The sequence below is a fragment of the Perca fluviatilis genome, chromosome 5 (genome assembly GCF_010015445.1).
Source record: "Perca fluviatilis chromosome 5, GENO_Pfluv_1.0, whole genome shotgun sequence".
NCBI classification, from domain to species: domain Eukaryota; kingdom Metazoa; phylum Chordata; class Actinopteri; order Perciformes; family Percidae; genus Perca; species Perca fluviatilis.
Genome location: NC_053116.1, coordinates 33,920,767 through 33,947,191, shown reverse-complemented (window position 1 = coordinate 33,947,191; position 26,425 = coordinate 33,920,767). Strand labels below are relative to the sequence as shown.

At 43.4% G+C, this 26,425-nt stretch overlaps 1 protein-coding gene across 1 annotated transcript in view; it reads right to left on the bottom strand.

Annotated features, from left to right (window-relative positions):
* bcl2l1 (BCL2 like 1) overlaps positions 1-26,425 on the bottom strand; it is a 36,169-nt gene continuing 9,744 nt past the window's right edge. The window contains exon 3 of the mRNA XM_039800297.1: positions 1-294. Within this exon, the coding sequence (XP_039656231.1) occupies positions 151-294 (144 nt within the window). The 3' untranslated portion in view covers positions 1-150. The remainder of the gene's footprint in view (positions 295-26,425) is intronic.

Genomic DNA, 26,425 nt, shown 5'->3' with positions numbered 1-26,425 from the left:
GGGGGGGATAAAGTAAACATCGTCAGCAGTGACAACGAGACAAACTTCAATTTAACTCCCGCGGCGTGTAGGTTGGTGGTGGTGGGGGTAGTGAAGGAGGCGAGGGGGAGAGGGTCATGAGTGTCGGGGAAGGTTGGCGTGCTGCTCCATTCACAGGCGTTTCTGGGCGATGAGGGAGCCCACCACGACTCCGGTCACCAGGGTCATCCCCGCCAGCAGCCACTTCTTGAAACTCTCCTGAGACCGCCGGCTCTCTGCCGCCGCGTCCTGCCCGAAGATTTCGGCAAAGCGCTCCTGGTAGGACGTGAAGAAAAGAGAGAAGGGGAAAGGGAAAGGGTTAACACCGGGGCTTTTGTTGCCGACTGTGTGACATTCAAATCTGAAACAATCCTACACACATATACACACTTCCCAAAATCACCCGTTTAAAATAAAAAGAAGAAGCCGCAGGCAGGTTTAGAGGGTCAGGTAGATTCCCTCTGTAAAGGTCTCTAAGCCTCAAAAGGAGCACAGGGCTGCTGAGCCACAACAGCTGGGTATCTGTATGACTGTCAGAGCCCACACAGTCACATGTGGAAATTTCCACCCACCACAGCAGCCACGCAGGTAAGGCAACATCACGGCTACCAAAAAGCCCCAAAAACCACCTGCACTGACGCTGTGTGCAGTAATAACAAGAGCTCCTCGATTAAAGGAAAAATCCACATCATTAAACTCAGCGCCTGGACCCGGTCACGGCAACTCTCGCTTTAATATAGCCACCTCCTCCCCCTCCTCCTCCTCCTCCCTCTCCCCCTCCCATCAGTTCTGCAGAACCGCTGTTGTCGCCGACATCCCATCCCACCGTTTCCCTCCGAATGCCGAGCCTACGTTGCCGCCCACTGAAAATCCTTTCCTGGAAATGAGCCGCAGATCACGCAGTTTGAACGTCTGGCCACAAGGAGGAGCCAGTCGGGCTTAAATCTGGTACACAAAACACAGCAACCAGATCAGCTGAGCCCAGCACGAGCCACTGAGTCACTAGCGATGATGCCCATGTTGTCCACGCTTCACCTCAGTCCCCTCCTGCTCAAGAGCAAAAGCGTCTGAACAAATGTGAAATTTTGTTCAACAGGGGGATTCAACAGGCGGCACTGAAGGGTTTTTATAGAAGGGGGGGGGGGGTGGGTTTAACTGAAAACCGCAGAGAAAGGAGACAAGAAGAAGAAATGGAAAGGACAGAAGAGAGGTTATCAGTAAATCACAGAAGGGGAGTTTACTGAAAACGGTGAGTAATAAAGTAGAGGATGTGACTCTGAACCTCAGCCTGGATTAATCTGGAGATGGGAAACTCATCACCCTGAATTAACCACGTGGATGGCCAGTAATAAAAAATAAAAAAATCAGCTCCGATGCAGCGAAAGATAGAGAGCGAGAGGAAATATTTGTCTAAATTTTTGTCTTCAACCTCACCTCGACTTCCGACAGGCCTTGATGCAGCAGATGAACGTTTTCAGAAAAGATCAAACTGGCCTTCTTGCATTACAACCAAAATGAACTAGCAATAATAATAGTACTGTAAATACTTTGTATTTTAATGCGCCATCTACCTGCCCAGGGACTACGGGCGGAAATTAGCAATTTGCTACAACCTGGCAGACATCTATTAATGTTCTTTGTGCACTGTCCCTGTTCAAATAAATAAATTACAATTATGACACAGATGGCAACATGGCCAGATACACAGAAGTCAAAGCGAGACAAAACAGACAGAGTGAGTGTGTGTGTGTGTGTGTGTGTGTGTGTGTGTGTGTGTGTGTGTGTGTGTGTGTGTGTGTGTAGCCGAAGTCCACTCATTCATCATTTCCCAGACTTAATGATAAAAGGATAATAATGATCAATAAGAGTTGTACACTATACTTTTAAAAGTCTAGGAGACGTATAGCTGAAACATTTAGTCGATAAACCGATTTGTCAGAAAATGAATGAAGAACTATTTTGATTAGCAAGCAAAATTTCCAAATATTCTCTGGTTACAGCTTCTCAAATGTGAAGATTGCGCCAGTTTTCTTTGCCATACAACAGAGAACTGAGTATCTTCCGGTCTGGACTGATCGAGCAAAAAAAATAAAAAAATAAAAATAAAAAAGGAATATTAAAATGCAACCTTTGGCTCTGGGAGATTCTAAGATTATTTTTGAAGTTTTCACTAAACCCACTTTCTGGAACAGACCTGAGATGGACTAAAACGATACCAAGAAGTAAAGGGGGGGATTGACCGCCACAAATCAGAGGTGGTTGACAGAGAGAGAGGTAGAGGAGCGAGGAGGCGTAGGGGTATCATTCCTGAGGCATTCCAGGAGTTTTAAAGCTAAAGTGCGTAGTTCCTGTTGCCCCCTCCCATCCATCCTCATCACACCCGGTGGTACACTGGAAGTCCAGCCTAAATCCTGAACAATGAAACTGACTGGTCACAGAGTTATCAGGAAACTCGCAAACAATGTGACTACGCAGTTACAATATTACTACATCAAATATTTCTGTAGGAGGGAGGGTGTCGTCGTGTTCACTTCGTCATGTCTGCTGCAGTATATTGCTGGGTAGGGCTTCTGAGGAAAGTAATCTTAGCTTTGTTGCTAACATTTCTAAGAATTTGTAGTGTGTGAATGTGCTGGTGGAAGATAAGGGGGGAGATAGTGCAATGTGATGACCTCAATTCTGTGGTCCGTGCTACAGCCTTAACCAGAAAATGACTGACCGCTCAATACATGCATCATCGCAACCGTAACATAGAAAATATATAAACGGTGTGTTAACAAATCCATTCAAGTGCCGATACCAACAATTAATTGATCCTACTAACAAGTATTAGTAAGTCTGTGTGTCTAAAGCCGGATACATCTTCTTCCTCTATGCTGTAGAACTCCATTGTTGTCCAAAAACTATTAAAAAACCAAAAACACATCAATGAGCCACACTGTTGCACCGGATGACATGTTTCTTCAGCCTGATGAACGTGGGCACTGTAGTTTATTTTGACTCAATCCCAAATATACCGTCCTGCAGCTCGAAATACTTACTTGAGCACCAAATCTGTTCTAATCCGCAGCTGAAAATAGTCCCAAATAAAATCACACTTTTGTCCTGTTTGAGTAACTTTTGCTAATAACTACAGTGCCCAGCTGTGCTAGGAAAGGGCTGGGCCTTTGTGTTAGGGTTCGGGTTTCCCTTAATGTGAAACTATAATGTTTGTGACCAGCATTTAAAGAGTCTTTAGTAGGACCCAATGGGCTCGAGGCGGAGCGCCATAGACAGGGTTGGCTCTTAGATGGTTGCCAACTGTAAGACAAATGAAGAAAAACGGTAACCAGATAATTATTTTTTTTTTAAACTCTTTATTTGAGAGAAAGTCTAACTATGAAACTAATCAACTAGAATACAAAATTACGAAATACAGTACACAAAAACAACTCAAAGAAGATAAAAAATAAAATACAGCAAAATAAAAAAGGCAGTCAATAACTTATACTAGGCTATATGTAAAATGCACTTGATAATGTATTCATAAAACTAAGCCCATGTAGGCTTCTCCTCTCTGCTGTTGGTTTCCAAATTCAAAAAAAAAAAAGGGTTATAACTAGGTCTTCCATTTGTCAATATAACACGCCATAAATGCAACCAAAACGGAGAGAGAGAGAAACACTAACTATATTTGTTCACTGCCAAAGTTTTGTTGACAACACTGCCTAAAGCAGTCACTGCTCTTTGGATCTGAAGGGCAGTTTGATGGCTCTAAGGTGGCCCAGTTGGTCTCACAGTAGCCCTTATTCATTCATGGTTTAGCTCCGAATGAACACACACAGTGCTACAGTTAAATACTGTAGGAATTCAGTGAGCAAACATGCCGGAGAGGCTTTTACACTTTAGACTAGCGTTGAGTCAATGTTCCAAGTGAATGAGTCGGATCTGAGGAATTTGTAACTGAGCGCAACACGGAAGCAGGTTTGGAAGTTTCACTGACGGCCACTTTGCCTCATACACGGCTCACTCAAGGTGAGAATTTCACCTTCAACCCACCTTATTCCTCCAACCCGCTCTACCAAGGACTTGGTAATAACTGCGAGGAATCTCTCTCCAAGGTAAAGGTACTTTATTGTCACATACACATACATGTAGTGAAATTCATTCTCTGCATTTAACCCATCCCTCAAGGGAGCAGTGGGCAGCCATTTACAGCGCCCGGGGACCAACTCCAGATCTGAGCCAGTGCCTTGATCAAGGGAGAACCTAGTACATGTTTTTGATGGTGGGGGAAACCGGAGCACCCGGAGGAAACCCACTCAAACATGGGGAGAACATGCAAACTCCACACAAGAAAGGCCCGGAACGACCTGGATTCTAACCTAGAACCTTACGGTCTGCATGTAAGGAAGCAGCCAAGAGAGAGTAAATATTTGTCTAATTTTTGTCTTCAACCTCACCTTGACTTCCGACAGGCCTTGATGCAGCAGATGAACGTTTTCAGAAAAGATCAAACTGGCCTTCTTGCATTACAACCAAAATGAACTAGCAAGGTTACTTATGACACAGATGGGGCAACTTGGCCAGATACACAGAAGTCAAAGTGAGACAAAACGAGTGTGTGTGTGTGTGTGTGTGTGTGTGTGTGTGTGTGTGTGTGTGTGTGTGTGTGTGTGTGTGTGTGTGTGTGTGTGTGTGGGGGGGGGGGTATTGAGTTTTTTGGGGGGGGGATGCAAAGTTGCTCATAAGACGATGACGGTGCTGCACTTAAATAAAGCAGTTGGAATTAGTCACAAGGGATTGATACCGGTACTTAAGTAAATAATGACGTAATGTGATTACACTGTACTGTACATGTGAGTCAATGTTTTACTCGCGGCTTTTGAAATCTTACATAAAAGGGCCAGTCTGACCGCTGCCTATCCCTTTCTCTGAAACCCGGGAGGAATGTGGGTGTAGAGAAGGAACCTCAGCACTTTGTGATGGTGACTGACACCTGTAAAACGGACATGTCATGACATGTAGTGCCGAGGACAGCTCCTTCAAATGCCGAAGAAAGTTATTTATCAGACCGACAAAGATTATTTGGGGAGTTTACTGAAAACGGTGAGTAATAAAGTAGAGGATGTGACTCTGAACCTCAGCCTGGATTAATCTGGAGATGGGAAACTCATCACCCTGAATTAACCACGTGGATGGCCAGTAATAAAAAATAAAAAAATCAGCTCGGTGCAGCGAAAGATAGAGAGCAGAGGAAATATTTGTCTAAATTTTTGTCTTCAACCTCACCTCGACTTCCGACAGGCCTTGATGCAGCAGATGAACGTTTCTCAGAAAAGATCAAACTGGCCTTCTTGCATTACAACCAAAATGAACTAGCAATAATAATAGTACTGTAAATACTTTGTATTTTAATGCGCCATCTACCTGCCCAGGGACTACGGGCGGAAATTAGCAATTTGCTACAACCTGGCAGACATCTATTAATGTTCTTTGTGCACTGTCCCTGTTCAAATAAATAAATTACAATTATGACACAGATGGCAACATGGCCAGATACACAGAAGTCAAAGCGAGACAAAACAGACAGAGTGAGAGTGTGTGTGTGTGTGTGTGTGTGTGTGTGTGTGTGTGTGTGTGTGTGTGTGTGTGTGTGTGTGTGTAGCGAAGTCCACTCATTCATCATTTCCCAGACTTAATGATAAAAGGATAATAATGATCAATAAGAGTTGTACACTATACTTTTAAAAGTCTAGGAGACGTATAGCTGAAACATTTAGTCGATAAACCGATTTGTCAGAAAATGAATGAAGAACTATTTTGATTAGCAAGCAAAATTTCCAAATATTCTCTGGTTACAGCTTCTCAAATGTGAAGATTGCGCCAGTTTTCTTTGCCATACAACAGAGAACTGAGTATCTTCCGGTCTGGACTGATCGAGCAAAAAAATAAAAAAATAAAAATAAAAAAGGAATATTAAAATGCAACCTTTGGCTCTGGGAGATTCTAAGATTATTTTTGAAGTTTTCACTAAACCCACTTTCTGGAACAGACCTGAGATGGACTAAAACGATACCAAGAAGTAAAGGGGGGGGATTGACCGCCACAAATCAGAGGTGGTTGACAGAGAGAGAGGTAGAGGAGCGAGGAGGCGTAGGGGTATCATTCCTGAGGCATTCCAGGAGTTTTAAAGCTAAAGTGCGTAGTTCCTGTTGCCCCCTCCCATCCATCCTCATCACACCCGGTGGTACACTGGAAGTCCAGCCTAAATCCTGAACAATGAAACTGACTGGTCACAGAGTTATCAGGAAATACGCAAACAATGTGACTACGCAGTTACAATATTACTACATCAAATATTTCTGTAGGAGGGAGGGTGTCGTCGTGTTCACTTCGTCATGTCTGCTGCAGTATATTGCTGGGTAGGGCTTCTGAGGAAAGTAATCTTAGCTTTGTTGCTAACATTTCTAAGAATTTGTAGTGTGTGGATGTGCGGTGGAAGATAAGGGGGGAGATAGTGCAATGTGATGACCTCAATTCTGTGGTCCGTGCTACAGCCTTAACCAGAAAATGACTGACCGCTCAATACATGCATCATCGCAACCGTAACATAGAAAATATATAAACGGTGTGTTAACAAATCCATTCAAGTGCCGATACCAACAATTAATTGATCCTACTAACAAGTATTAGTAAGTCTGTGTGTCTAAAGCCGGATACATCTTCTTCCTCTATGCTGTAGAACTCCATTGTTGTCCCAAAAACTATTAAAAAACCAAAAACACATCAATGAGCCACACTGTTGCACCGGATGACATGTTTCTTCAGCCTGATGAACGTGGGCACTGTAGTTTATTTTGACTCAATCCCAAATATACCGTCCTGCAGCTCGAAATACTTACTTGAGCACCAAATCTGTTCTAATCCGCAGCTGAAAATAGTCCCAAATAAAATCACACTTTTGTCCTGTTTGAGTAACTACTTTGCTAATAACTACAGTGCCCAGCTGTGCTAGGAAAGGGCTGGGCCTTTGTGTTAGGGTTCGGGTTTCCCTTAATGTGAAACTATAATGTTTGTGACCAGCATTTAAAGAGTCTTTAGTAGGACCCAATGGGCTCGAAGCGGAGCGCCATAGACAGGGTTGGCTCTTAGATGGTTGCCAACTGTAAGACAAATGAAGAAAAACGGTAACCAGATAATTATTTTTTTTTAAACTCTTTATTTAGAGAGAAAGTCTAACTATGAAACTAATCAACTAGAATACAAAATTACGAAATACAGTACACAAAAACAACTCAAAGAAGATAAAAAATAAAATACAGCAAAATAAAAAGGAGGTCAATAACGCATACTAGGCTATATGTAAAATGCACTTGATAATGTATTCATAAAACTAAGCCCATGTAGGCTTCTCCTCTCTGCTGTTGGTTTCCAAATTCAAAAAAAAAAGGGTTATAACTAGGTCTTCCATTTGTCAATATAACACGCCATAAATGCAACCAAAACGAGAGAGAGAAACACTAACTATATTTGTTCACTGCCAAAGTTTTGTTGACAACACTGCCTAAAGCAGTCACTGCTCTTTGGATCTGAAGGGCAGTTTGATGGCTCTAAGGTGGCCCAGTTGGTCTCACAGTAGCCCTTATTCATTCATGGTTTAGCTCGAATGAACACACACAGTGCTACAGTTAAATACTGTAGGAATTCAGTGAGCAAACATGCCGGAGAGGCTTTTACACTTTAGACTAGCGTTGAGTCAATGTTCCAAGTGAATGAGTCGGATCTGAGGAATTTGTAACTGCAACACGGAAGCAGGTTTGGAAGTTTCACTGCGGCCACTTTGCCTCATACACGCTCACTCAAGGTGAGAATTTCACCTTCAACCCACCTTATTCCTCCAACCCGGCTCTACCAAGGACTTGGTAATAACTGCGAGAATCTCTCTCCAAGGTAAAGGTACTTTATTGTCACATACACATACATGTAGTGAAATTCATTCTCTGCATTTAACCCATCCCTCAAGGGAGCAGTGGGCAGCCATTTACAGCGCCGGGGACCAACTCAGATCTGAGCCAGTGCCTTGATCAAGGGAGAACCTAGTACATGTTTTTGATGGTGGGGGGAAAACCGAGCACCGGAGGAAACCCACTCAAACATGGGGAGAACATGCAAACTCCACACAAGAAAGGCCCGAAACGACCTGGATTCTAACCTAAAAACTTACGGTCTGCATGTAAGGAAGCAGCCAAGAGAGAGTAAATATTTGTCTAATTTTTGTCTTCAACCTCACCTTGACTTCCGACAGGCCTTGATGCAGCAGATGAACGTTTTCAGAAAAGATCAAACTGGCCTTCTTGCATTACAACCAAAATGAACTAGCAAGGTTACATTACGACACAGATGGGGCAACTTGGCCAGATACACAGAAGTCAAAGTGAGACAAAACGAGTTTGTGTGTGGGGGGGTGTGTGTGTGTGTGTGTGTGTGTGTGTGTGTGTGTGTGTGTGTGTGTGTGTGTGTGTGTGTGTGTGTGTGTAACAAGAGGCTGAGTTGAAATATGCACTGGAGCAAAGTTGCTCATAAGGACGATGACGGTGCTTAGCACATAAATAAAGCAGTTGGAATTAGTCACAAGGGATTGATACACGGTACTTAAGTAAATAATGACGTAATGTGATTACACTGTACTGTACATGTGAGTCAATGTTTTACTGCGGCTTTTGAAATCTTACATAAAAAGGGGCCAGTCTGACCGCTGCCTATCCCTTTCTCTGAAACCCGGAGGAATGTGGGTGTAGAGAAGGAACCTCAGCACTTTGTGATGGTGACTGACACCTGTAAAAAACGGACATGTCATGACATGTAGTGCCGAGGACAGCTCCTTCAAATGCCGAAGAAAGTTATTTATCAGACCGACAAAGATTATTTGGGGGGTTACGAAAACGGTGAGTAATAAAGTAGAGGATGTGACTCTGAACCTCAGCCTGGATTAATCTGGAGATGGGAAACTCATCACCCTGAATTAACCACGTGGATGGCCAGTAATAAAAATAAAAAATCAGCTCCGATGCAGCGAAGATAGAGAGCGAGAGGAAATATTTGTCTAAATTTTTGTCTTCAACCTCCACCTCGACTTCCGACAGGCCTTGATGCAGCAGATGAACGTTTTCAGAAAAGATCAAACTGGCCTTCTTGCATTACAACCAAAATGAACTAGCAATAATAATAGTACTGTAAATACTTTGTATTTTAATGCGCCATCTACCTGCCCAGGGACTACGGTGAGGAAATTGCAATTTGCTACAACCTGGCAGACATCTATTAATGTTCTTTGTGCACTGTCCCTGTTCAAATAAATAAATTACAATTATGACACAGATGGCAACATGGCCAGATACACAGAAGTCAAAGCGAGACAAAACAGACAGAGTGAGAGTGTGTGTGTGTGTGTGTGTGTGTGTGTGTGTGTGTGTGTGTGTGTGTGTGTGTGTGTGTGTGTAGCGAAGTCCACTCATTCATCATTTCCCAGACTTAATGATAAAAGGATAATAATGATCAATAAGAGTTGTACACTATACTTTTAAAAGTCTAGGAGACGTTAGCTGAAACATTTAGTCGATAAACCCGATTTGTCAGAAAATGAATGAAGAACTATTTTGATTAGCAAGCAAAATTTCCAAATATTCTCTGGTTACAGCTTCTCAAATGTGAAGATTGCGCCAGTTTTCTTTGCCATACAACAGAGAACTGAGTATCTTCCGGTTGGACTGATCGAGAGAAAAAAATAAAAAAATAAAAATAAAAAAGGAATATTAAAATGCAACCTTTGGCTCTGGGAGATTCTAAGATTATTTTTGAAGTTTTCACTAAACCCACTTTCTGGAACAGACCTGAGATGGACTAAAAACGATACCAAGAAGTAAAGGGGGATTGACCGCCACAAATCAGAGGTGGTTGAAGAGAGAGAGGTAGAGGAAGCGAGGAGGCGTAGGGGCATTATTCCTGAGGCATTCCAGGAGTTTTAAAGCTAAAGTGCGTAGTTCCTGTTGCCCCTCCCCATCCATCCTCATCACACCCGGTGGTACACTGGAAGTCCAGCCTAAATCCTGAACAATGAAACTGACTGGTCACAGAGTTATCAGGAAACTCGCAAACAATGTGACTACGCAGTTACAATATTACTACATCAAATATTTCTGTAGGAGGGAGGGTGTCGTCGTGTTCACTTCGTCATGTCTGCTGCAGTATATTGCTGGGTAGGGCTTCTGAGGAAAGTAATCTTAGCTTTGTTGCTAACATTTCTAAGAATTTGTAGTGTGTGAATGTGCTGGTGGAAGATAAGGGGGAGATAGTGCAATGTGATGACCTCAATTCTGTGGTCCGTGCTACAGCCTTAACCAGAAAATGACTGACCGCTCAATACATGCATCATCGCAACCGTAACATAGAAAATATATAAACGGTGTGTTAACAAATCCATTCAAGTGCCGATACCAACAATTAATTGATCCTACTAACAAGTATTAGTAAGTCTGTGTGTCTAAAGCCGGATACATCTTCTTCCTCTATGCTGTAGAACTCCATTGTTGTCCCAAAAACTATTAAAAAAACCAAAAACACATCAATGAGCCACACTGTTGCACCGGATGACATGTTTCTTCAGCCTGATGAACGTGGGCACTGTAGTTTATTTTGACTCAATCCCAAATATACCGTCCTGCAGCTCGAAATACTTACTTGAGCACCAAATCTGTTCTAATCGCGGCGTGAAAATAGTCCCAAATAAAATCACACTTTTGTCCTGTTTGAGTAACTTTTGCTAATAACTACAGTGCCCAGCTGTGCTAGGAAAGGGCTGGGCCTTTGTGTTAGGGTTCGGGTTTCCCTTAATGTGAAACTATAATGTTTGTGACCAGCATTTAAAGAGTCTTTAGTAGGACCCAATGGGCTCGAGCGGGGGGCGCCATAGACAGGGTTGGCTCTTAGATGGTTGCCAACTGTAAGACAAATGAAGAAAAACGGTAACCAGATAATTATTTTTTTTTAAACTCTTTATTTGAGAGAAAGTCTAACTATGAAACTAATCAACTAGAATACAAAATTACGAAATACAGTACACAAAAACAACTCAAAGAAGATAAAAATAAAATACAGCAAAATAAAAAGGCAGTCAATAACTTATACTAGGCTATATGTAAAATGCACTTGATAATGTATTCATAAAACTAAGCCCATGTAGGCTTCTCCTCTCTGCTGTTGGTTTCCAAATTCCAAAAAAAAAGGGTTATAACTAGGTCTTCCATTTGTCAATATAACCGCCATAAATGCAACAAAAGCGAGAGAGAAGAAACACTAACTATATTTGTTCACTGCCAAAGTTTTGTTGACAACACTGCCTAAAGCAGTCACTGCTCTTTGGATCTGAAGGGCAGTTTGGTGGCTCTAAGGTGGCCCAGTTGGTCTCACAGTAGCCCTTATTCATTCATGGTTTAGCTCGAATGAACACACACAGTGCTACAGTTAAATACTGTAGGAATTCAGTGAGCAAACATGCCGGAGAGGCTTTATACACTTTAGACTAGCGTTGAGTCAATGTTCCAAGTGAATGAGTCGGATCTGAGGAATTTGTAACTGAGCGCAACACGGAAGCAGGTTTGGAAGTTTCACTGACGGCCACTTTGCCTCACACGGCTCACTCAAGGTGAGAATTTCACCTTCAACCCACCTTATTCCTCCAACCCGCTCTACCAAGGACTTGGTAATAACTTACGAGGAATCTCTCTCCAAGGTAAAAAAGTCTTTATTGTCACATACACATACATGTAGTGAAATTCATTCTCTGCATTTAACCCATCCCTCAAGGGGAGCAGTGGGCAGCCATTTACGGCACCAGGGGCCAACTCCAGATCTGAGCCAGTGCCTTGATCAAGGGAGAACCTAGTACATGTTTTTGATGGTGGGGAAACCGAGCACGGCGGAGAAACCCACTCAAACATGGGGAGAACATGCAAACTCCACACAAGAAAGGCCCGGAACGACCTGGATTCTAACCTAGAACCTACGGTCTGCATGTAAGGAAGCAGCCAAGAGAGAGTAAATATTTGTCTAATTTTTGTCTTCAACCTCACCTTGACTTCCGACAGGCCTTGATGCAGCAGATGAACGTTTTCAGAAAAGATCAAACTGGCCTTCTTGCATTACAACCAAAATGAACTAGCAAGGTTACTTATGACACAGATGGGGCAACTTGGCCAGATACACAGAAGTCAAAGTGAGACAAAACGAGTGTGTGTGTGTGTGTGTGTGTGTGTGTGTGTGTGTGTGTGTGTGTGTGTGTGTGTGTGTGTGTGTGTGTGTGTGTGTGTGTGTGTGTGTGTGTGTGTGTGTGTGTAACAAGAGGCTGAGTTGAAATATGCACTGGAGCAAAGTTGCTCATAAGACGATGACGGTGCTGCACTTAAATAAAGCAGTTGGAATTAGTCACAAGGGATTGATACACGGTACTTAAGTAAATAATGACGTAATGTGATTACACTGTACTGTACATGTGAGTCAATGTTTTACTGCGGCTTTTGAAATCTTACATAAAAAGGGCCAGTCTGACCGCTGCCTATCCCTTTCTCTGAAACCCGGGAGGAATGTGGGTGTAGAGAAGGAACCTCAGCACTTTGTGATGGTGACTGACACCTGTAAAAACGGACATGTCATGACATGTAGTGCCGAGGGACAGCTCCTTCAAATGCCGAAGAAAGTTATTTATCAGACCGACAAAGATTATTTTAGTTATTATTTCTACTTACTAAATAAAAATTATGTGCTATTATTTATATAGCACTTTTTTTGAGGCATTTCTTTTAGACCTTTATTTGTATAGGACAGTTTATACATGAAAGGGGAGAGAGAAGGGGGTAAGACATGCAGCAAAGGGCCGCAGTCGAACCTGCGGCCGCTGCATTGAAGAGTAAACCTCTATATATGGGCGCCCGCTCTACCAGGTGAGCTAACCAGGTGCCCATTTTATATATAGATAGATAGATAGATAGATAGATAGATAGATCTATCTATCTAGCACTTCTTATACATGTAAATGTGTTTCTCAATTCTCTGCGACCACCTCACCAGCCTGTCTGTGGCTCTCTACCCAAGCCCAATGTTTCCAACCAACAAAGTAAATCTTCAAAGACAGGTCACTAATATGTTCATTAAAAAAGGCTTAAGAGTTATAAAAAAAAAGTAGTAGAGTACTGTAGGTTTTTTCAAACGCTCCTCAAACAGGAGGGGGGACTATTTTCATCTGAGGATTAATACCATTTGGTGCTCTGGAGTGTTTCTGACAGCAGGACGGTGTCTGTGGGACTGACTTAAAGTAAACTACAAAGTGTGTGTGTGTGTGTGTGTTCATAGCAATATAGGAACAGGACACCCAGGTAAGTGCAAGAGTGTGGCTCTTTCATGCGTTATTAATAGTTAAACACACACACACACACACACACACACACACACACACACACACACACACACACACACACACACACACACACACACACACACACACACACACACACACACACACACACACACACACACACACACACACACACACACACACACACACACCTTCTTTGCACTCAGCATTATAAGTTCCACTTGTGGTTTATTTCTCCACTATTAAGCATGTGTACAGATTTAAAAAAACTTTTCTGCCAGCTATTTCTTTTTAGCTTTCTACCGATAAACTTTATTTCTTCACTTGGGAATCAGAAAATATATTTTCATTGTATTTTCAATATACCATCAACAGAAAGCCTGAGGGCCCCCCCAGTTTCATTTCTTTACCAGCATTACGATCCAGCTCACTATGCACATGTCAAGAAAGCACTACAATTGGTTTTATATGCTAAATCTCCCGAAAGTCCCACCTGACAGGTAAACCCAGTCTTTATCTACTCTCTCTCCCTCTCTCTTTCCCTTTCACACGGTCACACCTTTATTTCTTTATCTCCACTCCGTTCCCAGAGGAAATCAGGTGCTAGGCAGCGGCCTGCACAACGCTTTCAGGCTGCGTCTCGGGGCTTTTTCTCCCTGCTTTTCTATCTGTCTAACTTTCTCTTTCTTTGTTAGCCGGGAGACAAAAAAAAAAAAAAAAAAGGATGAGGGAAGGATTAGCCCATGAAAGCAAAGTGTTGGCTATAAGAGAGAAATGTGGAGAAACAGTGAAGGGGCAGAGGAAAGGTAGATTCTGCAGTTGGTTGCCACGGCTACCGGAGAGCAGCTGATTAGCGTGTGTGATGTGTGCGAGTGTGTCTGGGCCTGTAGGTCCATCTCAGTGGCTGATAAATGGCCCAATACTACATGTGGAGAAAGGAGCATTTTAAGGATCATTAGCAGCAGCTTCCTATTCATCAGCTCTGACTTGTCGGTTGCGCTGGTGTTGCACCATAACAAGCTGCAACTCTCAAATACCCTGATGGTGAAACTCCCTGACCACGACACACACACACACACATCGATGAATACATCACATCCTGTTCCTTTTCGACAAAATGGGGCTGGAGATTAATTGAAATTCAATAACTTGGTGACACTTTGAAAAAGCACAGTGCGTTAATATTAGCAATTGTATGCACACTCATGATGTCAAGCTGAATGCTGCAGATAGTATCGGGCTATTCTGAGCAGATAAGAGGAATCTTTTCATCTCCTTAACTCATGTGCTGGTTCCAGATTGTTGAACGTAAGGATTTTTAGGATTCAACCTATATTTAATTTTTTTTTTTTTTTTTTTTTTAAGATTGTAGAAGTTCTAGGTACTGGCCGTAAAGAGATTCGTACAATTTTGAAGCGCAATATTTGTAAGGCCAGTTTTTGCGGGCTGCTCCCTAAAGAAGGAACCTTGGACTGACTGTGGATCAAAGCTCTTCTCCCGGCAAAGAAAATGCATACTACTTAACTGGATCCTATTGTAACACAATAGTAGTGAAGACGTCTTTGAGAACTTGGGATTGGCATTTCTCACTTTGTGTTACATCATTATTGCAAACAAGAGTTAAGCATTAGCCTAGTCGTAGCTCAGATATTTAGCCATTGGATTCGCACTAAATCGGTACGAACAAGTTTCTTTAAAAAACTCAGAGTCAGTCTGTCTCCGTGTGCAACATCTGACATAACCAGCTCGCTTTTAACAGACAGAAGCACTTTCTAGCAACCCGCAGAGCACATGACGCTCAGGCCACACTGGCCACAAGCGGCAGCTGGAAACTGGTTGAATGACGCAGACACGGTGTCTGTGACGAAACTGTGCTGACGCTAGAAAGAAAGCTAGAGCTCCCATTCACATGCAGAGAAGAACCCAGAAGGTTCAGTGTTTGCTAACTGGAAACTTCTCTACTGTGATAGAAAGCTGACAAAGGCACTTTCCCTTGGACCCACATACACACTCTCGCACATAAGGGCTGCCTCGAGTGTGTGTGTGTGTGTGTGTGTGTGTGTGTGTGTGTGTGTGTGTGTGTGTGTGTGTGTGTGTGTGTGTGTGTGTGTGTGTGTGTGTGTGTGTGTGTGTGTGTGTGTGTGTGTGTGTGTGTGTGTGTGTGTGTGTGTGTGCGCAACACTCCCTTTGAATATCTATGACTTAACAAAAACAATCTAGGTCAACCAGCTTTGAACCAGTCCCATCCAGAGAGAGGGGACAAATAGGCACATGAGGTAAAGTGGAAAGTTACTGGAACTGGAGGAGGTCATCCTCTGTGCAGAGCTGGGCATCGTAGGGGAGAGAAAAACAAATAAAACAATCAATCACTAACGGAGGCATTTTCCCTTTTATTTTTCATGTCTCATGTCTATGATTCTTGTTTAGCAATTTTTATTGATTTTCCATTAAACCACGTAGCATTTTCTACAGCACATATTGGACCAAATGTATACAAGCGTGGCTGTGTTATACAGATACTAACCAATGTGAAAGATACCCCCCACCCCCACCCAACAAACCATCCCAGTTTGTCCCTTTAAATCCAGATTTTAGAATAATTGTCCAACGAAGGATTGTAGAATGTGATTACCAGTACAGTAAAGGAATGAGTGGAAGAAAATAAGAGGGGAAAAAACAACAATAATAATAATAATAATAATAATAATAATAAAAAAAAATAATAAGATATCTAAGTAAATAAGTCTAGTCAAATACGTAAAAATAAGAAATTTAAAAAAAGTAAATAAATACATTTAAAAAAGGGGAGGTTGGGGGGGTACGGAGGCATTTTTCTATGATGAGACATAAAGACGTGGGTAGTTTTCTTTTTTTCTTATAAACATTTAAGACTGATAAGCAGAATCAAACATTCGGCAAGTTTTTTAAAGAATCCCCAGTTCTAATACATTTGTTATTTAATTCATAACTTTTTCTCGATACCAACCACTAACCCTGTGACAATGTTTCAGTGATCACTCTCACACACACACACACACACACACACACACACACACACACACACACACACACACACACACACACACACACACACACACACACACACACACACACACACACACACACACACACACACACACACACACACACACACACACACGCGCTTTGAATTCCCTATGTGTGGGTTATGAAGGCCATATCTGTATGTGCGAGTGCACGAATGAGCAGAATGTGATGAGTCATAATAAAGGCATCAACCGCACAGTCCGTCAATGAACGGCTAGAACGGAATGTCAAAAAAAAGGGTAGCGCTTTTCTTGTCCGGTTCTCTTCTACACTAATTTTAAGGCAAATGTTCTAACTGAGCAGCTTAACACTTTATAGTGTACTGTAGACAAAACAGCCATTTCCACACCTTTTAGAGGGCTGTCTAGAACTAAGGACAGGAAGTAAAAATGGTTCTGAGGCATCCCCAAAGCGAGAGGGCAAAGGATCTGAGCGCAGGGGGCGAGGGAGGAAAAAAAAAGAAAGCAGGATCACAGTTCAAGAGTTCACAAGAGGCCAGTGATCCAAAGCCTGATGGTACTTGAGAGTCACAAGGAGAAGAAGCGGTCTCTTGGTACACCTAAAAATGAAATGTCATCCGTCCCGGCTGTAGTTGAGCAACACTTTCTGCAAGTTGCAACACTCGGGATGTGTACACGCAAACACAGCATGTCCTTGTGCAGACACACTGAACCACACAGCCGTGTCCGCGGGCCTACAGCGCAGCGTTGAACACAACACATGATGTGTTTTTGTTTAATGAAATACGGTATACAGCAACACGGCGACGGGACACGATGTCCTAGCTGCTGAAACGAGATGTCAAATAAGAAGAGAGGGTGTATAAAGTCCCACACGCAGTAAGTGGATGTGATGTGTGTGCTGTGACCTCTGTTTTATATTGTGCATCAGCCCATTAGCAGATCATGAGATCACAGTGACTCAGCCAGATCAAAAGTAACAGCAGAGTAAATACACTCAAGTTGAATGACATACTGTATTTGATAAATCCAATCAATGATAAATCCAGTCATCCACATTTTCACGCTTACGCTTATATAAGTTACTACAATTCACAGTGAAGAAACACAAGAAACTCTTTGCATGTTTCCGCAATCAAATTATGTCAAGGCTGAGCAACGGTAGAAAACCATTTCTAAAGCTTTGAACGTCCCCAGAGGAACAGTCTATTAGGTAAAAAGGATGATGTTTGGAAACCACCAGGACTCTTCATAGAGCTGGACATCCAGCCAAACTCAGTGACCGGGCAATAAGGGCCTCTGCCAGGCTGGAGACCAAGAAACCAAATGGCCACTGGTGACAGAGCGTCGGAACACCTCTATAGACGAGTGGAAGAACCAGCTGGGAGGAAGCACTCTGTCAACCCGGCCTTTATGATAGAAAAATTCACTCCTGAGTAAAAGGCACGCTTGGACGTTGTTCAAAAGCCACTTAAAAAGGACTCCGAGCATGAGGAATGATTATCTAATATGATGAGATAGCGTAGGCCACGGGGCTGCCCTTTTTCCACGCAGTGCTTACTGTATGTCAGTCTCAACACAGCCTAAATTTGGTTCATTATCATAAAATAATGATCTCACAGTTTAAATGCAGCATAACCATCACCCTCATCCTTAAGAGCGTCATCACCATCATATGATTAGAATTACTGTATTCATTACTACTGTACTCTAGTGGCCTAGTGGTTGCATGGTGTCAGTTTCAGTCTTGTCAGAGGATCCAATCTGTGTTCAGTTGAAAAGATAAACAATGTGAGTGACTGTTCCTCCTTTATCAATGTCCTCATCATCTCCACGAGTTCCATTTCTTCCTGCTCCTCCTCAAGGCCTTCCGCCCCTTTATCATCCTTATCAAAATTGCCAAGGCATTTTTAAAAAGACAAGGTAGGAATTTCTGTCGAGCTAAGCAATAGGCAGAGAAACCCGCAGCACAGTCAGATCTTACAATTAAGGCTTTTTACTGATGCCCTTCAGGATTCTACTTTAGCAAGTGACAAGAGCAGGAGCTGGATAATACCAAACGGCAAAGTTGAGGCAAAACACAAGGAAAATGGGAATTATGTACAATCAAAACAGACGTACTGCTCAAGCTAACAGTCAAAAAGATGAAAAATGCACCCCCTATGAGAGGAAAATATGAAAAATACATATTACACTTGCTGATGCCTGAAGAGGAGCGCATCCATTCGAATCGAGTTGCTTAAAATGTGCATGTATTATATGGCCAAAGTTCATCTTCCATTGCCTATGTAGCTATTTTATATTTAAGCGTTCGCCTGTATAAATAAGGTTCCTTTTTGCACTGGATGTGGTCCCCCTCTTCTTGTTTTTCTGTTGCACTTCTAGGACCAGGAAAACATTTTAAACAACAAGCTGACAGGCAGCAGTTCAGCCAAAAACGCAGGACTTTGAAAAACTGCTCCTGGGGGAACGAGGATGAGCAGCTTTACAGCACAACAGTGACGTGCGTGGTAGGTTATCGTTAATCAGTCATTGGGCCATTTCAAACTCTTGTTGACTTCACGTTGTTGGCTCGATCACTGCCATCTTAAGCATGAGATCCATGCTGGTGTTGAGGAGGGGGTGGTGAGGGGGGGGAACGGAACTGGTTTGAAGTGTGATGAATCATTTCCAAGTAGTACCAAGGAAGCAAGAAAAGTGAGGAAATTGAATCATTAAACCTCCCCTCAGTGGTGACATTTGCTGGTGTTGGTGCCAGCATCAATGTGTTGTATGTACTTTGTCTCCTTTGGACCTTGGAGCTGGCGCTGTGTGTGCGTCTATGTACATGTGTGTGTGTGTGTGTGTGCGTGCACACACGTGTTGAGCCGGCGGTGAGACCATGAATTAAAGAGAAGATTAATGAGTCAGGACATGGAGGCTCAGACTCCAATCTGTTCCCTGCCCCACTCTAGGGGCTGTCTCTCTCCACAAAACCCCATTCTGTCACACCACACACACACACACACACACACACACACACACACACACACACACACACACACACACACACACACACACACACACACACACACACACACACACACACACACACACACACACACACACACACACACACACACACACACACACACACACACACACACACACACACACACACACACACACACACACAAGGAAGGCCAAGGACTCAGGACTGTGTGTGTGTGTACCTCTGGCAGAGAGAGCACATGTTTAGGGAAGCGTCAACACCGAGAAGGAGAACAGAGACAGGTAGCTGAAGCAAAGAAGACCGGGAATCTCTCTGACTGGATGTCTTCCACAGTATAACCCTCCACCCTGTAGGCCATCACCCCACCCAGACCCCTCACCATGACCCCGAGACCTGCCATCTGTCTGGAAGACCGAGAAACAAAAATGAAGAGCGGGAACAGTGAGTATGAGACAGAACGAAAGACACAAAGACAGTGAGAGTGAGACAGAAAAATAAGATGAAACTAGAACAAAAGAACAAGGGTGAAGCAGGCCGCGGGGGGAAAAAGGCTGATGAAAACGACTGGAAAAGGAAAAAGGGGGAAACCCATGGAGGACAAAAGTATGTGGAGAGAGGAGCGAGCGGCAGCAGTGAGGCTTGCTGACAGATTTCCTTGAAACTACGCTTCCCATCACTTACTGTGCTTTTTCATAAAGTTCAACAACATGAAAGAAACCGATTCCCCAGAATCACTTCAGCAGAGATGAATATCTTTCGGCTCTCTTTCTATTATCTGCAGAGCCACAGAAGATATCTTTTGACTTCATTGCTTAACCCCCTTGGCCATTCAAACAAGCCTGTGATGAATATAACGATGATGGCATTGATGCCATTCATCATCATTTAGTCGTTGTGCTGTATGAGATTGGCTGCCGCATTACCATGAAATACTCATCAACCGTCTCTATCAACTCCTCAGTTCTCCCACTTTAATGCATGCCATGAGACTCACTAATCCCATGATATGCCTCATAATCTGATCACAGATATGAGCATAGAGAGACACAGAGGGGAGAGCAGGGAAGAGACGGATGGAGAGAGAAGGATGGAGAGGGACGAAATGCAATCAGAGGGGAGAGGGATGCAGGCAGATGCTTAGGGTTCGCACTCGACTGCACGAGGACAGAAAGAATTAAAACGAATCTGTCGCAGGAGAAAGGGTAAGGATGTGGGCGTGCAGGCAGGAGGAGAGGGGGAAAAAGGAGAGGAAGATTGAAGGAGAAAAAAAAAAAAAAAAAAAAAGAAAAGACTTGTGACCTGATTTCACGACTAAGGCTCGGGGAAGTGGAGCAGCACGTATGCAACCAAATGCAGTGTCTACTCATCCAGCTGTTCTTCTCATACAACATGTGAGCTGCACACCACACACAAACTGCACCATACATGCAGGCGTAACCTATTAGCCTACATACTGCATCCTCATCTAGCTGAGTCACAAGCCTCGTCTTCCTTTCTGTTTGCCCTCCTCGCCATCTACATCTGCATCTCTCTACCTCTCGTCTTCTTCATTCTCGGCCGCCACACGTTGCCAGACACTTTCCGGGGAGGGACGGACATCCGTCTACCAGTCTGGCAAAGCCACTCTAATAGCTCCACGCTCTGCAGTGTGCTGGCAGCATAGGCACACACATACACACACTCATCTATTACACAGCTGGATGTCTGTCCTGTATACATAAACAGCGTCTGGCTATGAAACATAGGGGCGTCTCGCTGCTTTGACACCAGTGTGCGTTTCTAAATGAGAGAAAGAAGAGACGGAGAGATTCTGATGCTGTCTAAATGCAGCAAATAGTAGTCATTAAAGGCTGCTGTGTGTGATGCTCCAGGGCTACAGGTCTTGTCTTTCACATGACCAGCTGAGTAGCCACACACCCACACCCCCACACAGCCAATAATATACTGTAGAACTGATCAGATGAGTGGTTATCTGAAATTGCTTGTTTGGTGAGCTAAAATAACTACGAATCAAAAATACTTCTTTAATATATATCACAATAAAGTGATTGCAAATTTTCACTTTAAATCGATCCAAATATTAAATATGGTAGTGTGGTGTGTAATATGGTGTGTGCATTTCTTCCTCTTGTCCTTTACACCAGTTTGTCACATGTAAAATAGAGCAAAAGGCAGACCGATTGATCCTGCCGGAATGGTACAGCCCACTTTTCCTCAAACGTGAGCATGTAGCCACCTCCTCACCACCAACCACACACAAGAATGGTTCGGCAAAGTCCCTCTCCTTCAAGGCAAACAACAGGCTCTCTCTATAGCTTCACATACTCGCATAAACACACCCAAAACACACTTAAAAACATGTGACATGTCCCTGATGTTCTTGTCATGGAGCTGTAGGCAAATGAATCACACAATCTGTTTGCTGTCATTTTCAAGCTGCGACTCTGACACACAACACTGAGTACAAACACGCACACACACATGGCGGATCTCAAAGCTGATGAACAGCTAATGCGTGAGCTTAAACGCATGCATACAAAAACAATAGAGACACATCCACGGCTGAGCAGCTACATTCATATGAAAACATTCAGAGATCAATCTGCATAGAGCCGCCCACCACATTGAGGCGTTTATTGATGCCGCGAGAACAAAAGTGGCCACCATTGATCCAATGCAAAAAAGGTTTTCGGGAGCATTGTCTGGGTCTGCGACAATGATAAAGTCGCTTTTAGATCAGTGCGTCCTTTACAGCAACGGCTTTTTCTGCAAAGCGCCGACACACCTGTGGGCACAACTAAAAAGCCAGTAAGGCAAATTCCTCTGTGTGTATGTGTGTGTGTGTGTGTGTGTGTGTGGCCACGAGTCCTTTGTTTGGTAGTCACATGGCCAGTCTGACTTGGCGCCGTCCCCTCCCCTTTGCAGCGCGCCACCATACAATAAAATGCTCAAATGGATGAGACAACAACAATCCACGCCACTCGTTCGATTACAAACACACACAATCATTTAATGGAAACTTTGCCTGATGATCAAAACACCCCAGAAAGCTACAAAAAAAAAAAAAAAAAAACATCTCTCCTAATTAGCCACACATGAGCCATTAGTGATAAAGGGAAGAGGAGGAGGATGGGATGAAGGGAAAGATCTAGGGATGGTGGCTGCTGCACATGTCGAGGTGGAAGTGCAGGGCTAGTGAGCAGGGATCAAGTCAGGAGGAATCGATAGCCAAGTGAAGATGTCACGGGGGATGTGTGTGTTTTTGATAAACAAACTGGATTGGGAAAAAGCACTGCAACATGGGTGCACAGCGTAAACAGCGAGATTGACGGGGCATGTAGTAGCATGTCTGCTCTACAATATGTTTGTTCAGCAACTGTAATCTGTAAGGTAGACGAAGAGATGTAGACGAAAGAGAGATAGATGGATGCAGAAGAGGAAGAGGGAAAGGGGAGGAAGGGCAGACAAGGGTGGAAATAAAGGAGCTCAAAAATGATGAATAGGAGGAGGAGGGGGCAGGAGGAAGGGAGGTACAGATAGAAAAATAAGCGACAGAAATCGATCGGGGGCAGTGGGAGGGGTGCACATAGAGGAGGAGGAAGGACACAGGAGAGAGACGGAGGGAAAGACGTATAGAAGATGAAGGGTGGGGGGCGGTGTGGGAAGGAGGGAGAGAGAGAGAGAGATGGATAGATGCGGGCTGGATAGGTCCCAGGGGTGAGATTTCCTGCTCTTCTCCAATAGGGTAGTCTGACAGACGACTCTGTGGATCTAACTGCCTATCCTATGTGCATGTTAATTACACAGAGTGAGAGAGGGAGAGAGAGAGGGAGAGAGAGAGGGAGAGAGAGGGAGAGAGAGAGAGAGGGAGAGAGAGAGAGAGAGAGAGAATATAAGGCTGTCAACGAGAATGGCACAAAGGAAGCTCAGGTGTTACCCTTGTCAAAACAAGTCAATGGACTTACCCTCCATGGCCCTTTAAATTACAGCCTGAGTGTCTACCCCACTCTGCAGTACAGCCAGCACGCATACGTTCATGATCACACATATAGATAAACATACTGTTTATGTGTTGTATATCTTTGTTTTTGTCAACAACAACAAGTCCCATGACGGGCCATAACAAATAACGTTAGCCTCTCTCTCAATATTTTTTCCGACTTCCCTTCCCTCCCTACACACCCATCATCTTTCCATCGGTCTATCATGTCAGCCACTGTTGTTTCAAAACGAACGCTCGCTGCCGTCGCACGCGCCTAAACCACGCGCCTAAACCACGCCCGTAGCTGCCATTAGCTCCCCACCTGGAAGCTGACTGGTTCGGCTCGCTGCTGTTCGGACACAAACGGTTTCACTTAAAGCCTGACACGGTGGATTTTGGTGCGATATGTCGCGATATCGCGAGAATCCACCTGCCGTGTACGGTAAGTTGGATGTGGGATTGAGTCCAAAAAGTAATTCTACAGTGTGTGTGTTCATGGTAAAGAAGGAACATGTCTGCCAGTGTTTTTAATAGTCTCTGGAGAACAATGGAGCTCTATAGCACAGAGGAATAAGATAAATCAGCTTTGGATACACACACACACACACACACAATATCTTAGTTGGATCAGTTCATTATTGTTGGGTCTTTTCTTGACATTTGTTGACAACAAGAAAATGACAGAAGATCACCAGACTTATTATTTAAGTGCTATAGTGCTGAATAATAACATGTACTGTGTACTACCGTAAGTGGCAGAGGCGATAATAACGAAAACAGGGCAATACAGACAGACTCGCAGCTTGAGGGCATTTTTCTTGTAGTTAACTTTTCCTTGACCTTACCGAGACCGTCCACAGCACAAAGCAGAACAACTGGGATAATGGTCTCTTTTTTTCCCTCGTTACTCTACTGGAACCCCCCTCCCCCTCCCCCTCCACCTCATCCCCATCCAGCTACAGCCAGGCTCCCCCAGACCGTGGCATCGTGGTTCCTCTAAATGAGTTTAGCCTTTATTAGTCTGTCAGAGGGAAAAAAACATTGTTTCCCCCAGTAGCAGGTCGAGATATTATTCATCTATAATTGGTAATAACCCCGTACCCCCACCCCGAGGCGCCTCAATCTCCACTGAGTAATCACTGCCATCGCCTGCTCTGCTGGAAGCGGCGTTATTAGGTCGATGGCACTGTTTCTACCTCCGCTGCCTGCCAACGTTTATTATCTGACAATATATGGCTTTCCTCCTGCGCTTTATTTATTTTATACATTTTCTTTTTTTTTTAACACCACAGGCTGTGGAGGGAGAATCTGGCTGAGCATATTTATTTCACATCCCGAGCTACCATCAAATATCTCAGCATCCTGCACTGAGGAGAAACCAAAATAAGCTCCGGCGGGATCATTTATGCTGAGGCTTAATCAGTTTTCGTGACGGCGAGGTTGGCTCTGTTGTGCAAAACACCTTTCACTTTTCAATATTTACCTGCCACCTCCACTATTTCACCAGTTCAGAAGACTGTGTCTCACTTTTTCTTTGTATTTATGTATTGGGGAAAAAAAAAAGAATAATCGACGTGAAAACGCTGAATTAGGGTTAGTAAACAAGTAGTCTGGCTTAAAGTGATGGGGTGTGATTTAATTTCTCTTACACCATGACGGTCCTCGGCAAGCAAACCTCCAGAAGTTTTTTCACCTTAGTCTAACACTGGCGAGTTAGCGTAGAGTAGCGTTAGCCGCTGAGTAGCTTAGCGCGGGGCTAATGGACCCACGTTTGTATCTCTTAAATGACCCCACTAATAATGCCCGAAATGATACCAAACGTCTACACTAGTATATATAGGTTATGCTCTCATAAAACGATGGATTGGAAAGTTTGTAAGTACACCAGAAGTTTATGAACACTTGCCTGCTCTCTTCTGCTCTCTGTTGCTGCTGCTGCTGCTGCTACCTGCAGTTAGACGAGTGCTTAGGGCCGTCTATAAATTACTACACCGAAAAGAGATACAACAAAACTATGTATTAATTTAATGATTAAATAAGGTAATGTCTCCAAACTTACCTCAATTATTACTTGTCTCCTGCTAGTTATATTACAGCACTTACTTTAAAAAATAAGTTAAATTAAAAAATATTTTTGTTGCATCTCTTTTCGGTGTTGTAATTTGTAGACGGTCCCTAAGCACTCGTCTCACAGCAACAACAACAACAACAACAGCAGCAGAGAGCAGAAGCCAGCAGGCAAGTGTTATTTACATAAACTTCTGGTGTACTTACAAACTTTCCAATCCATCGTTTTATGAGTGCATAACCTATATGTACTAGTGTAGACGTTTGGTATCATTTCGGGCATTATTAGTGGGGTCATTTAAGAGATACAAACGTGGGTCCATTAGCCCCTACGCTAAGCTATTCAGCTGATAACGCTACTCTACGCTAACTCTCCCAATGTTAGACCCAGGTGAAAAAAGCTTCTGGGGGGGTGTTTGGCTCGAGGTCATGGTGCAAAGGACCCTAGGGTGAATTACTCCGAACCATCACTTTAACGGATGTACATTGCTGGAATAAAGCCTGACATCCAGCACGCCTCTCACGCGCCGGATGCCCCATCCGGGGGCTTGGAGCTGCCCAGGACGGTTGCGTTTGGTTTAAAAGAAATACAAACAAGCCAGGGCGTGTTTTTTTCCCCTATATACTATCCCAGAACAACAAGCGGTGTAGCCAAACTATACTCCTATCTCCACAATGCTGAGGTGGTGGTCTGGCAATGCGAGACTAGTAAACAATGACGATTACTTACGTTTTTTGTCTATGAAATGTTAGAAACGATTCATAAATGACCATTATAAATTCACAGAGCCAAAAGGTGACGTGTTCATTATTGTCTCGATTAATAGCGTTGTCAGAAATAATTTCCCACAACCCAAGGAGTTTGTTTTATCTGACCAAAAAGCCAAAGATATTAAGTTTACTGTCATAACAAAGACAAGCCTCAAATAGGT